This window comes from Pecten maximus, chromosome 19 (genome assembly GCF_902652985.1).
Source record: "Pecten maximus chromosome 19, xPecMax1.1, whole genome shotgun sequence".
NCBI lineage: Eukaryota > Metazoa > Mollusca > Bivalvia > Pectinida > Pectinidae > Pecten > Pecten maximus.
Window position 1 is genome coordinate 24,057,479 of NC_047033.1, and position 13,720 is coordinate 24,071,198.

Consider the following 13,720-nt stretch of genomic DNA (forward strand, 5'->3'; position numbering starts at 1 on the left):
GTAATTTATCTTTTTACAGGTCAGGACTTGGCAGCTGACAAGACCGCTCATCTTAGTGGTGTTCAAGTTCAAGTTCTTTATTACTTTAAGTCAGCTGACTTATCAGTTATAACATATATACAGAACAACATAATACAAAGACAACAACAGTTATACACGCGTACGCACACACTCGCACACACCGCCACACACACACACACACACACACCGCCACACACACCATCACATACAGTGGAGAGTAAACACTAAGTCGCAGTAATCAGCTCAGATCTCCTTTTGTTTGCTTGTAACAAATACTTGCCAAGATTTCTTATTTCCGACAAATTCTCACACGTAAGAAGTTGAATTAATTTATACATGCTTGGATGTCTTACATAATATTTCTTAATCAATTTTATCCTTATGTCAATATAACAGGGGCATTTCAAAATGTAAGTATACCACAGATACGTAAACCACTATACAGTGGAACGCCACATATCAGAACCCGCTTGGGAGACACAATTGTAATTTGCAAGGTTAAATGCAAATTTTCACATATGTGTGTGATTTAACAGGTGAGCTTCTTATTTGGGGTTGTTGATGTTCATAGCGGGAGATTAGACAATTAAAAGTTTGGAAATGTTAGGAGGTTTTTTTATGCGGCATTCAGAAATGTTTTGTTTTATTAACAGTTCTACCTCTAAATCTGTCTTGTATTTGTCTGTAGGTGCAGCACCTCGTCAGTCCCGACAGAACGTACTCTCTACCTGACACATAGCTAAATAATCTGACCATGTATCAACATTACACGCAAAACCAGATTCCTTGCTAAAAATAAGTTTGTGTATGATGCTAAGAAGGAAGTGAAGACAGACCTTTGTTAGCTCCATCACTTTCCAGATACTGTCGCAGAATATTTTCTTGTTCAAGCTCTTCAAATCTCAGTACATGGATATAGATATAGTTGATATCACGGAAACAATATAGTACATTATTTTGATATTTTCTCAACTGTGAATGGACCCTGCAACTGCATAATCAATGGCCATGCAGTATCTTTCACTTTTTTCAAGGAGTTAGATATATCTGAATTCTTTCTAATGACTAATTTTTGACAATTGATTTTTGTTTTCAGCAACAATATTTCATAGCTGTATGTACTAGGTGGAAAATAATTATATCATAGAGTTATTGGGGCTTTGTGGATGTAGGGACAAATTTTGATTGAACTCATCTGTTGATGGCGATCCACGATCAGGGTCACATTCAGATGAACTGTATCAGTTTAGCCAATAAACATATAGCCAATAAATTTGATCACTTTGCTTGTGACCATTTTTTCTAATTATCATTTTAATGAAATATGTCTAGTATCAACTTCATTTTCCATTTCCATTTTTTCTTTTGTCTTAAGATTCCAAATCTTTCTTAAAAACATGCATTTCTAAACCAGAATATCTATATTTCTTGCCTCCCAACTGATGGCAAGAGAAAATTTGATGTTTGCAAGATCAACTTATGGAAATAGTTCCTCTTAAAATGGTGTAGTCCCAGGTCAATAGAACTTATAAATGTATGAGTAGTTTTGTTTTTTCTGAATTTATGATAACAGGATGAATCAAGTCAGTTGATTTTCTGGTCCGACACTGTCCCAACAATACACTTGGAATTCACCCACTACTTTGGCACTCTCCAGATGCAGTTATACAATTTGTTGATGTAATGTTCCCAAGGTAATTTTGAACCGTTCTAGATTATACCTGACCGGAATCGCCAACAGTGACCGTCTGACGTCATCACCGCAGTAACTCAACCAAAGACACTTGGGGTTCTGACACGTATATATATGTGTCCTCCGTTGATTAAGTGACACAAACAATACTTACACTATGTGCATCATTACAATCTAATATCAATTTAGGATGCTGGAGATCATGCAATATAAATATAGAGCAGATTAAGCATTTAGTTATTATCATATCCCATGGTTGCATCAAATAACACCCCCCCCCCCCCCAATTTATTTTCACGAGTCCCTTCCAAGTGTGTTGCAGAAACCATGAATCCTACAATATCAATTCTTTTAGGTCTTTCCAAAAATTTGGTTGGTCCCATCAACATTCTATGAGTACAGGACTCGGAACTTGCATGTACATTTATCATTGCATTTGTTTCTTTTAGAAGATGGAGTATAAAGCCGAAGTTTGTTGCAGACCATGAATGAACATCATTTATATATATATATCATTGCTATCATTAATTTGATTTGGTTTGACAATTAAAGTCATGTAGTCATTTGTTGGAACTATGCAGTACGTCCAACCATGTATCAGCTGTGTTACAAAAACCATACAATGTAGATCATTAAACAGATACAACCCAATTTAAAGTATAGACCAGATGCGTAGTTAAAGGTTTATGATATATCATTAGTGCATACCACCTGGCCCAAAATTCCCTGAAACCTTGTATCTGCATAATAACCGACATTCTGCAATGTTGGTACTTTTTTTTTATAAATATCTGTCAGTTTATGTAAACAGCACAAAGCATGCGTAAAAGCAATGGGTTGATGTGACTGTCCATAGTGTTAAATACAGCTATGTCACTCAGCTGACGAAGATGGTTTCTTCGGCTAAGGAGGTAGGACCGTGGATTATATCACATCAGATAACTGGGTTCGATTCCTGTCGGGGCACTTGCTAGGGCAGGAATGAGTTTTCCCTGTTCTTTCACACAGGAAATAATCACATAGTTCAATCATGTCAACATATCTTAACATAACGGAGCAAAATATTTAGATGGGTAGCTTTCTTCAACTCAGTAAGATTTGTCACTAAAATAATGACCAAATTCGTAAATAAACAAACATTACTCGATAACTAGCATGCCCCCATCGGCGCCCCCCAGATTGTCAAATGTCAGCATGCGAGATACAGCGATAGAAATAAGCGTATGTATCAGAAATCTGGGGAGTCATATTGGCACATATCTGTTTAAATACAATAAGATAAAGATAAACCATTGTCTCGTTCTGTTTTTACCTGAGATACAGGAGGCATATCGGTTAACTCTGAAAATTGCGATGGAAGATCAGCCATAACATCACTGCTGCTCGGGACTTCTCACGATTCAGCGCCATACGAATAAGTGTGTGTCCATTTAACAAGAACGCGAATTCATCTCCTCTTTCCGGTGTCCACCTTTTCGAAAGCACGACACCAGATGAACCCTACAAACTCGTCTGGCTCACGGGAATCTCAAATGAATGAATATCATAACAGGATGAAGGTATCTCTACTTGACACGAAAGGGACAGTGATCCTCGATTCCGAAAATAAATATCGACATAATTTTTATCAATTTTTCTTTTTTATTTCATGTATACTTGTCTGGGTGTCATATACTTATATGAATTATCGATGTATCGTTTTATTCAATATATTTCAATGGTTTTCAATTATGATAAAGCTTAACATTTCAAAATTATTAAGAAACCCTTTCGTTTCCCAAACCTACATGAGATGCCGTGACGACATGAAGCACAAATGTTACGAGACATCTGATTGGCTGAGGTATTATTGCGTGTCGAAGGTAATTTCAGTGCGAAAAAAATCGAATGAAAATGATATTTGGTTAAGTTCCAGCAATATCTCCAATGGTAGGTATATGTTTATTTAAAAAAAAAAATGAAGTTGCATCTGTAAACATTCAGACATCGATATTTCTTGTGTTAGTCTAGTTTCATGTATTTCCAACACACAACATTATTGAGTTCTACTTTATATCTGTGTATGATTAATCTTAAAATAATGGCAAAAATACATTCAGGCAGTGTTTATGTCACTAATTCATTCAGATAGTTTTGTTGAATGTGTTATGAAAAAGCAGATATTGCGATAAATAATTGATGCAGCAGGCATAATATCATTACAATATAGTATAGTGGTCTTTTCAAGAAATCGATTTATAGCAGTCCGTATATATTATTTTATTCTCGTTCAAATTGAAAGCATAATTATAATAATTATATAACTATATTGATATTGATAAGCTAGTTGTGTGTGTGGGGGGGGGGGGGGGGGGGGGGGGGTTGTCAAAATTAATTATGTATTAAGCTGCATCAAATGCATTTGTGCAGTTGCGGATTATCGAAGCGAATGAGGACTTGGCAGTTTGAGAAGGCGGGTATGTTTTGGTGTTTTAATTAATATCACATGATTTTATGCATATAATTAGTCATACAATCAATTAAGCATGCTGTATTATATCTTGTGTGCATGTGCCCCCTAAACTACTCATTCTTCATTGAATTATTCTTCGCTAAACATGGACACTCTTCAGGAAAAGAAGATTTTCTATTTTGTCGAGTACCCTGACAGGAATCGAACCCGGATCTCCGACGTGATAATCCCCGGATGTACCTTCTGAGCCAAAGAAGCATGCTTCGTCTGCTGATCCGTTCCTTTTAAAATCATTTAAAAATTTAAACTCTGGGATATATCTGATCCGATATATGCCCGTATGACAGGAATTTCGCAAGGAAAATTCACCGTTTTCGTCTGTCTATTCAAATGCTTAATCTTTATCGTTAGTTCATTGACAGGATTATGTTTGTACCAATATTTCCGTCTTATAAGTGTACCAGCAATTTGATTGTATTGTAGAGATAGCTCAGTTTTGTATATAGTGCCAAAATATAAATTGGAAAACATGACATTTTACATGTAATTCAACAGTTTTTTTTATGTGTATAAATGTTTCTTACATAAGTAGGGCGACTACTTTTGATTTTTGATTTATACACATGTAGTGCTTTTAATATCTTCTTTTTTTTCAATAGATGATTTCTTCATCTAAACTACCTGGAATAGACGAATCTCTTGCGGAAGAAGTGATAATTGTTGTTTTGTCTTGAAGTACAAAACGAAAATCGATATATCCGCAATAAACATGAATATGTATGTGTATTGTTGTTTTTGTTTCTTTTTCTTTGATTTTTCGCCCACCATCCCGATGAGCGATTCAAATCGCCCCTTTTTGAAACTGATCCAAAAGAACGCCGCGATAGCTCTGTCTATTAGAGTGTCGGCCACGTAACCTCAGGTGAGCATCCAGATCGAGATATCGTCCCCCAAAGTGTGCAATTTACACACTGAATGACAGCTCTCTGGCTGTGACGTCACAAGTTCTAGATTCTAGCTATTTCACACAGAATCACAGTCTTGGTGTCGTTGACAGCTTGGTTAAGGTTATTGATGACACTTTTTCTTTAAGCAGTAATGGTTTCATCTCCGTCCATGGTTTCATATACCGGTTGCGTAAAAACTACGTAAAATATTAGAATGAGAGACCGTTTATAAAGATAAGCTAGATCTACCAATATTTTAGAAGATATTAATTGGTTCAAAATTCAAAGAAATAAAGTTAATAATATGAAGAAACATGCCCGATTAAAATTTTACGAAGATGTCCACAGAATTCAATAATTGACCAATACTCTTCAACTGACCTTAGATCGTACTGGAGACTTGATAAACGACTTGTGAAATCTGCGGGCTCTACTCAAACCATCCCTTCGTAAGTTGACCCCATATCACGCAATGCTGTTTTTGAAAATCACGAGAAAGCAGATCTTTTAAATAAATAATTTTGTTCAATCACAGAAGTTAATGATAGCAACACAGTAGTACATGTACCAGGTATTCCGAACATAACAAAAAGTGTATGTGACAGTATTAGATATACCGATGAAGTCAGTGATATTCTCCAGATTTTGAAAATAGATAAAGCGTCTGGTTGTGACGGCATCAGTCATCACATGTTGAAATTCACATCTAATACTGTCTGGAAGTCATTAACATTATTATACAATATGTCACCATCTACCTGTACTTTTCCTGCGTGGAAAACAGTGAAAGTTATGCCCCTTTTCAAAAAGCGTGATAGGCACTCTCCATCAAATTACCGTCTAATCACGGGGGCATGTCTAGTTTTATATTAAAAAATAGTCAGAAATACCTCTGATATATATGTCATGCCCCCGTGGTCCAATATCATTATCATCCTCCGTAGGCAAAGTTTTGAGGGGGTTACTTTTAAAGATGTTCACACTTATTTCATCATGAATTCTCTCTTTTATGAACACAAGTCTGGTTTCATGCCAGGTCATTCTACTGTTTATCAATTAATTGAAATGTACCATGATGTTTGTATTGCATTAGAGAAAAAAAGAGCACACATGTCTTGTTTGTTGTGACATATCAAAGGCTTTTGATAGGGTTTGTCATTTAGGTCTACTGGCAAAATTGAAATCTTATGGTATACCGGTATTTCTGGAAACCTATTAGAATGGGTTTTTTTTAAATTATCTCTATCGTAGAAACCAGAGAGTTTGCATTTGGGGGGGGGGGGGGGGGGGGGGGGGGGATGGGTAAGGTGTCCCGACACTTTATCACTAGCCCTCCACCTCTGGGTTGCGAGTTTGAAACCTACGTGGGGCAGTTGCCAGGTACTGACCGTAGGCCGGTGGTTTTTCTCCGGGTACTCCGGCATTTCTGATTCTTCCATTGGTTGCATTAAGGTAGGAATGCCTCAGGACTCTCTTCTCGGTCCTTTACTTTTTTTAATATACATGTACATCAATGATATCACTGAAATTTTTAAGTTCTTCATCTCGTCTTTTCGCCGTTGATACATCTACATGTATTACGAAATCGTCATCTTTATGTGCTGAAATTGAAACTGAATTAAATCAAGACTTAAACTCACTTGATTCCTGGGCAAATCAGTGGCTAGTAAGTTTTAATCCTAGTAAAACGGAAATTTTGTTTATAACAAATTCTACAAATACAAATGCCAGCTTGATATTATCTTTGGTTAGGAGTTTTTAAATTAACTGAGACACATAATCACTTGGGTGTTGTTCCATTTGGAAATGGTCTGATCATGTCGATTTTATTTATACATCAGTAATGAAGAAAATACAATAATGCACTCAGAAAGTTAGAATAAATCTTGATATGAAAACTTTGTTGAAAATGTATAGCACTTTTATTTAACCAGTATCTGAATATGCCTGCGAATTATGGGATGGGTGTACTCAGTTTGAATCAGAATTACTTGAACAGACACAAAGAGAAGCACTACATATCATTACCGGTCTTCCATCATATGTGAATATCACTGCTCTTTGTTTTGAAACATGGTTAGAAAAGTTATGAGAAAGAAGGAAAACGAGGAAACTACAACTGTTATCCAAAATGAAAAATAGTATCACTCCTCAATGTCTTAATGACCTATTGTTGCGTTTAACACCCCCTATTTATTAAGAATCAGAAATGATTTTAAGGTTCCAAATTATAGACTTAACAGCGCTCGATCTTCCTTTTTACCATCAACTTTACTTTCTTGAAACAGTTTAAACTTGGAAACAAGATCGTCTCCTTCTCTATCTATATTTAAATCCGCTATTTCTCATCCAGTAAATCGCCAAAATGCACCTTCTTTCGTCATATCATATCGTCATAATAATGTGATTACAGGTAAGTGCGCTACAAACAATAGCATGAGCGCCAATGTGACGTCATATGTGATTATAGGTAAGTATGTTACAATCAATATCATGATATATGTATATGCGACGTCTTGTGTTTACTAATAAAATGTACATGAGTTTGCACACTGACAGTTGATACTCAGAATTTTTCTGATTATTGGTCATCGTGTGGCGAGTAATGTCATTCGGGAGTACTTATGACGTGACCAAACCTACACAGGTCCTTCTCTTGGGATATTTGATGAATCCTATCCGATTTATCCTTCACCATCACCTTCCCGTCCCAGGTCCAGGTTTGGACCAATGCATTAGATGGATTCTTCGCTAACTGGTGGCAGTGAAACCCAAGCTTGTCGCCGTGTTTGGTCAGATCCTCGACACCGACTTTGTAGTAGGACACTTTGAACTTCTTACTAGATTTTAAAAGAGTTCGTTTAGTCTCATAAGACCTTAGTCTCATTATTATCTGACGAGGTTTAGACCTCGTTTTCATGGGATTCCCAACGCGGTGTGACCGTTCAATGTCATCAGCACTTACAGATATACCGGCCTTATCCGTGACGCCAAGGACCAGAGCAGTTGTATTTTCAGATTGGGATTCGGGGATCCCAGATATTCTTACCAGAGGCCTCCGACTAGATTGCTCTATATCGTCCAGTTTTAGCCGGAGGTCTTGGTTTTCTAGCTTAACGGCGTCTAGATCTGCCTTTTCCTTCTTAATTAGCAAGCCCATACAGGTATGGCATAGTATCGTGATCAACAGGTGTGACGGACACGAGCGTTTACACGGGCATGCGTAAAATGGTATGGCAGCCTCAGAATACGATAAAAATTGTCAACATGTAATATCAGCAATTCATGCTAATCTTATAGATCAGCTATGTAAATCCGTTCCATACCTATAACATTACCATCGTCCAGCTTATTTGACCAAACTGCAGGCTGCAATAGTGTAGATTTTCACATTTCTGTCAGAACGATGTTACAAGGTGTCACCAAACCGAAGGCCGGTAACTCTCTCCTATGGATAAACTACGGGATTGCTCCAGCACAAATGAGGCATGTATATGTCTAGATTATAATAGAGCATATTCTCGTAGCCTAACTATGGAAAAAAACGTATGTAATGAGTACTTTTCAGTGTTGTACATCCGTTTATGCTTTCTGTTCTGGTGGCCGCCATTTTGAGTTTGTGCTACTCATCAACTTCAGACCACGTGATTCCCCACCACGTGTGTGCTAACAGAAGATCATTATATTCTGTTTATTTTGTCATTGGGCCTGTAAAAGACCATTGGTCTTATTAGTGATAGGTTAATTTATTATTTTAATTAGGTAGTAATGATTGGTTTAAACATATTTTATTGTCCTAAATTAAGGTTTTAAAAAAAGTTCTTACAACTTAGTTAGCGTTCCCCTAACTTAAATACATTTTGTCATGTCTTAACATGTACATTTAAAGATAATTTTGGATTAAATAGATTGAATTTATTTGTTTTGTTGACAGTTGTTTCTCTGTACCCTGAATTACTCAAGAGTATTAACCAAGGTTTTCACACAAAAACTGATTTTTTTTAATCAAGACTACTAGAAACGGTTTGTATCCTTAATGTACTTACATACAAAGGTAAAAGTTTTACTATTTTTTTTTTTTTTTTTTTTTTTTCAAAAGTGATATCTTGATATCCCCAAAGAAGAATGTGTGTCAATAAGAAGTATCTCTGGGAGATTTAGGTCCCTAAGATTTCTTACCAGGTGATTTCTTACAATAGAGTAAAATGGACATGTATAGAAATAGTGACGTACATTTTTCTACTGTCCCACATAAACATAGAGGGTTGTCACTGAGGTTAACTCTATAAAGGTCATATAGCAGAGTACTGCATCCATTCCTTAGTCTAGTGTGTAAAATCGTAAGTTTTCTATCTCCTACTGTTAAACAAATTGGAATAGAAACAACATCATGTTGTAAACAGCTTTAAATGAAACAAGAGACCGAGATGTCTTTATAGAAGAGTTAAGGGAATTCCATTGTGTTACAGATGGAGGTATGAAAGATTTTCTAAGTAATGCAGTCCTACATCCTGGGCTTGTGAAGTCATTTTGGTTACGAGTAGGATATGCTGATGTTTCATAACGGAGTCTAGGAAGGAATTCTAACAGATAATTTGCTGTCATTTCATTTTTTTATTTTGAAAAGTGTTGATAGCTTAATTTGTTTGCGACGTTCAGATAAAAGTTCTTATCCTGTCTCAAAGTAAAGTGATTCTCTTGATGCATATATGGGTAGGCCAGTAAGTAACCGAGCTCGAGTAACCGGACTTTCTCAAGTTTTTCAGAATCTTATTGAGAACACCCATCCTAGACTACAGATACCTACTTCAGTAAGGGACGAATATATGTTTTATAAAGTACAGATAAAGAATATCTAGACACTAAATATTTGATTTTTTTTTTTTAAATAATACTAGGGTTTTTTTTGTATGTCGTCTTAGCAATACGGTCGATATGGTATGACCAGAGACCTATATACTATAATAAAAAATAAAAAACTTTAATATAGGTCTCTGGTATGACCAGCTGTCATCAATGGAGAAATTAAGACCTAGATGTGTGTGATGACCCATAAAAACAGAATCTGTAAATATCGTTTATCAAATGAGGTTGAAGACGAAGTTCACTTTTTAATACGATGTAATTTTTATGATGATTTACGCTGGTCTTTTTTAGTTGATGCTAACAAATATGTTGATTTTAATAGTATGGGCAGTTTTAATCAGTTTAAATATCTTGTAGATAGATCTCCCCCAAATCTTCTCGCCAATCAACTTTATGTTATGTGGAGGAAAATAAGCAACTTTTCGTAACTTTTTATTCATGTAACATAACGTGGCTACTTACTGTATCATTTTTAATAGCTTTGGATAGCTTTACCTTATTAACTTTTAGCATGCAATATCTTATACTATTATTTTGTTTTGAAGTGTCTAAATAAGTCATAAATGGCTGGACATAACTTACTTTGAGAGAAATAGTTTATGATGTATTTTATATGATGTAAGGTGTTTGACATTCTAATAAACATTTGAACTTGAACTTGAACTTGTGATGTTGAACAAATGGCAAAGTAATGTGTTTAAATACAATATCGGGTAACGTAGTATTACGTCTTTTTGAAAACAAGATGATATTTGTTTTTCCTGCATTGAATTTCATTAACCATTTCTTTGACCAATTTTCCAAAATAGATAGATCATGATTCAAACAAGTTTTAATTTCTCCAGTGGTTGCGGATGGTTTACCCATTGATGTGTCGTCAGCAAAAAGTCTGCTTATACTTAACATATTTTGAGCAACATCATTTACATGTACATATATAAGAAATAAGAGAGGACCCAGTACTGACCCCTGGGGCACTCCTGCGGATAGATTTAGTGAGTTTGATTGGTTAGCTTTATAAACAACTCTTTGTTTTCTATTTGATAAGTAACTTTGTAACCAATTCAAAATATTACCTGTTATACCATATTTTTCTAATTTATATAATAATCCTCTATGCCAAACCCTATCAAAAGATTTGGATAGATTGCAATAAAACTATACAATGTTCAGTCTTGGTTATTCAGAGCAGTACTATAAGTTCAATACTTTGGTAAATTTCCAAAAGTTGGGATACGGTTGAATAGCCTGGTAAGAGCCCCGACTGACATTTATAAAATAAGCTGATGTTTTGAAGGAAGTTTAAAGTAGTAATAGTTATAGCTGTTGCATTTTGCGTGAAGGCATTCTAGTGTTGATGTATAACAGGACATATTGTCAGAATTTCGGCTTAGTGAAATGTTCTCTCTAGATATAACGATGGGAGGATTTTCAACCACCTTTAATATTATTAATATTATATGAATCAATTCTGTTCATAAATAGAAATAGGGTAGGGAAACTTAATTAAAACCCCAAAGCAGAGACGTATATATGAGGATGGCGATGATATCTTAATAATGTATGTATAGGTGTGATGACAATAGTGATTTTGGTTACTATGTGAAATAATCATGAATTAGCGCGTGTAAGTGAATGTATAGCATGAAAATGATGTTATATTGATTGACGATGACGATGATGATGATGATGATGATGATGATGATGATGATGATGATGATGATGATGAGGTTGAGGATGACGATGATGACTTAATTATGTTTGTATAGGTGTGATGACAATAGTGATTTTGGTCACTATGTCAAATAATTATGAATTAGCACGTGTAAGTGAATGTATAGCATGAAAATGATGTTATATTGAATGACGATGATGACGATGATGATGATGATGATGATGATGATGACGATGCTGATGATGATGATGATGATGACGATGCTGATGATGATGATGATGATGATGATGATGATGATACAAAAAAAAAAAATATATATATATATATATATACGTCTCTGCCCAAAGTAGGCCTCTCTAGACCACAAATTCACATAATTTCTTCACTACCTGGTAGTTATCAACAAACTAACGTGACACTTCTGTTCATAAACAAAAGAAGTGCTTACTATCATTGGCTTTTGTTTCAGTCCGCCCAGGTATCACACCTTCACGCATGACTAACCCCCCCCCCCGGCTCTACAGGTAATTCTCGTCACTACATAGCACGCGCTGCCATCACAGATGTTATTCCTTTAGTTATATTATTTATTTATTTACTTTTACCATCTGTACACCACCTAAGATGTTTTCTAATTAATTGCAATAGGCCTTAGGTGAAATAATTATCGACCGAGGGGATCGTTTTCATAACATAACGATATTTATTATGGTTCATACCCACAATATTTGTGTAACTGTTCCATGTTCTATATGTGATCATATGTTATTTACCTGTGTCGTGATAAAGGGGCAGATTGCCTCGAAAATTCGACAGTTTACTTGGGGGCAGTCAGGCGTGAAGGTGTGATACCTGGGCGAACTGAAACAAAAGTTAGGGATAGTAAGTGGGACAATTCTTTTGTTTAGGGATTTTAGTGTCACTGTTTAACGGGGTCTTAAGTTTGAGGTACGGACAAAAGCCCCCCCGGACATTAGCCCCTAAATACGTTTATTTTTTTTTTATGATTTTTAATTGCTACATATACATATGCCATCAGTGGCTTCGGCAATGTAAACAACCGGTTCCAACAACAACTACTTGAACTGTTACATAAACAATCAGCTGTTACACAGGTGTTTGGTAGGTTTTTCATTGATGTTGTATTCTCGAGTGTAGGACAAAAGCCCCCCCCCCCCCCCCCCCCCCCCCCCGGACATTAGCCCCTCTGCTAAAATTTACGGTATATAGATCTCTAGTTCCAGTAATTTTCTCTTTTCAGACTAAGTGGTCTTTTTCGTCGGAGTCTTAGACTTGGTGGATTCTTTGCTGTCGGTTTCTTCTCTGCATTTTTCTTGGGTGCCTTTGCCTTTGGTTTTCTTAGCTGGAAATGTCATCAGATTTTTTTTATATATATATATAATGATGAATTGTTGACATTTGATTCCTTGATACCCGGTATCCGAGATCAGTATTATATACGTAATTGTTGCCTTACATCCCATAACGTTCTCCAGCACGTGGATACCCTTTGTGCTCGCTCATGGACCCGCCCTTCGCGCGCTTCAATCGGGCCATCAAGCGTGATTACTATAAGTTGATATAACTTGTTCCTCAATTGTTGAAGAATAAATAAAGTTTACATTTTACATTTAATGAAACTGGTTGATTTTGTGCTGTTCGCGTGTTTGTCATAGAAGAAGCCTGCAAGTGTAGATATGGATTTTAACTTAGCTAGTCAGCCTAGTGGCACCAGATACCTATATTAATTTAGTATTTTAGTATATAGGTCTCTGATGGCACCAATTAACAACACGTGCTTCTTCTGTCTTCTAATAGGTCGGATTGAGGTCTAAGACAGTCTAAGATAACAGGTTACAGATTTATCAGGAGGATTAAAATTGACAAGCCACCTCTCAGACCATTCGTGGATTTTGTAAAGATCAGTATTAAAAAAAGCACTTATCCTTAGAATATCAATAATATCATACAAAAAGGATCATATGCAAATAGCTTCAAAACAGAATTGATTTCTTTACAATGTCGTTGATGAAAATGAGAAATAAAAGAGGACAAAGTATCAAAAA

General features: G+C 35.8%; 1 protein-coding gene and 1 long non-coding RNA gene across 2 annotated transcripts in view; one reads left to right on the forward strand and one right to left on the reverse strand.

The window, feature by feature from the left end:
• The window catches only part of LOC117317758 (voltage-dependent L-type calcium channel subunit beta-1-like), a 102,026-nt gene extending 98,817 nt beyond the window's left edge, over positions 1-3,209 (reverse strand). Inside the window, exon 1 of the mRNA XM_033872673.1 lies at positions 3,027-3,209. Coding sequence (XP_033728564.1) covers positions 3,027-3,083 — 57 coding nt within the window. The 5' untranslated portion in view covers positions 3,084-3,209. The remainder of the gene's footprint in view (positions 1-3,026) is intronic.
• Positions 3,210-8,661: 5,452 nt separating this feature from the next.
• On the forward strand, positions 8,662-13,289 carry LOC117317760. Its single transcript, XR_004530239.1, has 2 exons — positions 8,662-9,136; positions 12,916-13,289. It is a non-coding gene; the product is annotated as an uncharacterized LOC117317760 (long non-coding RNA).
• The last annotated feature ends 431 nt before the right edge of the window (positions 13,290-13,720 follow it).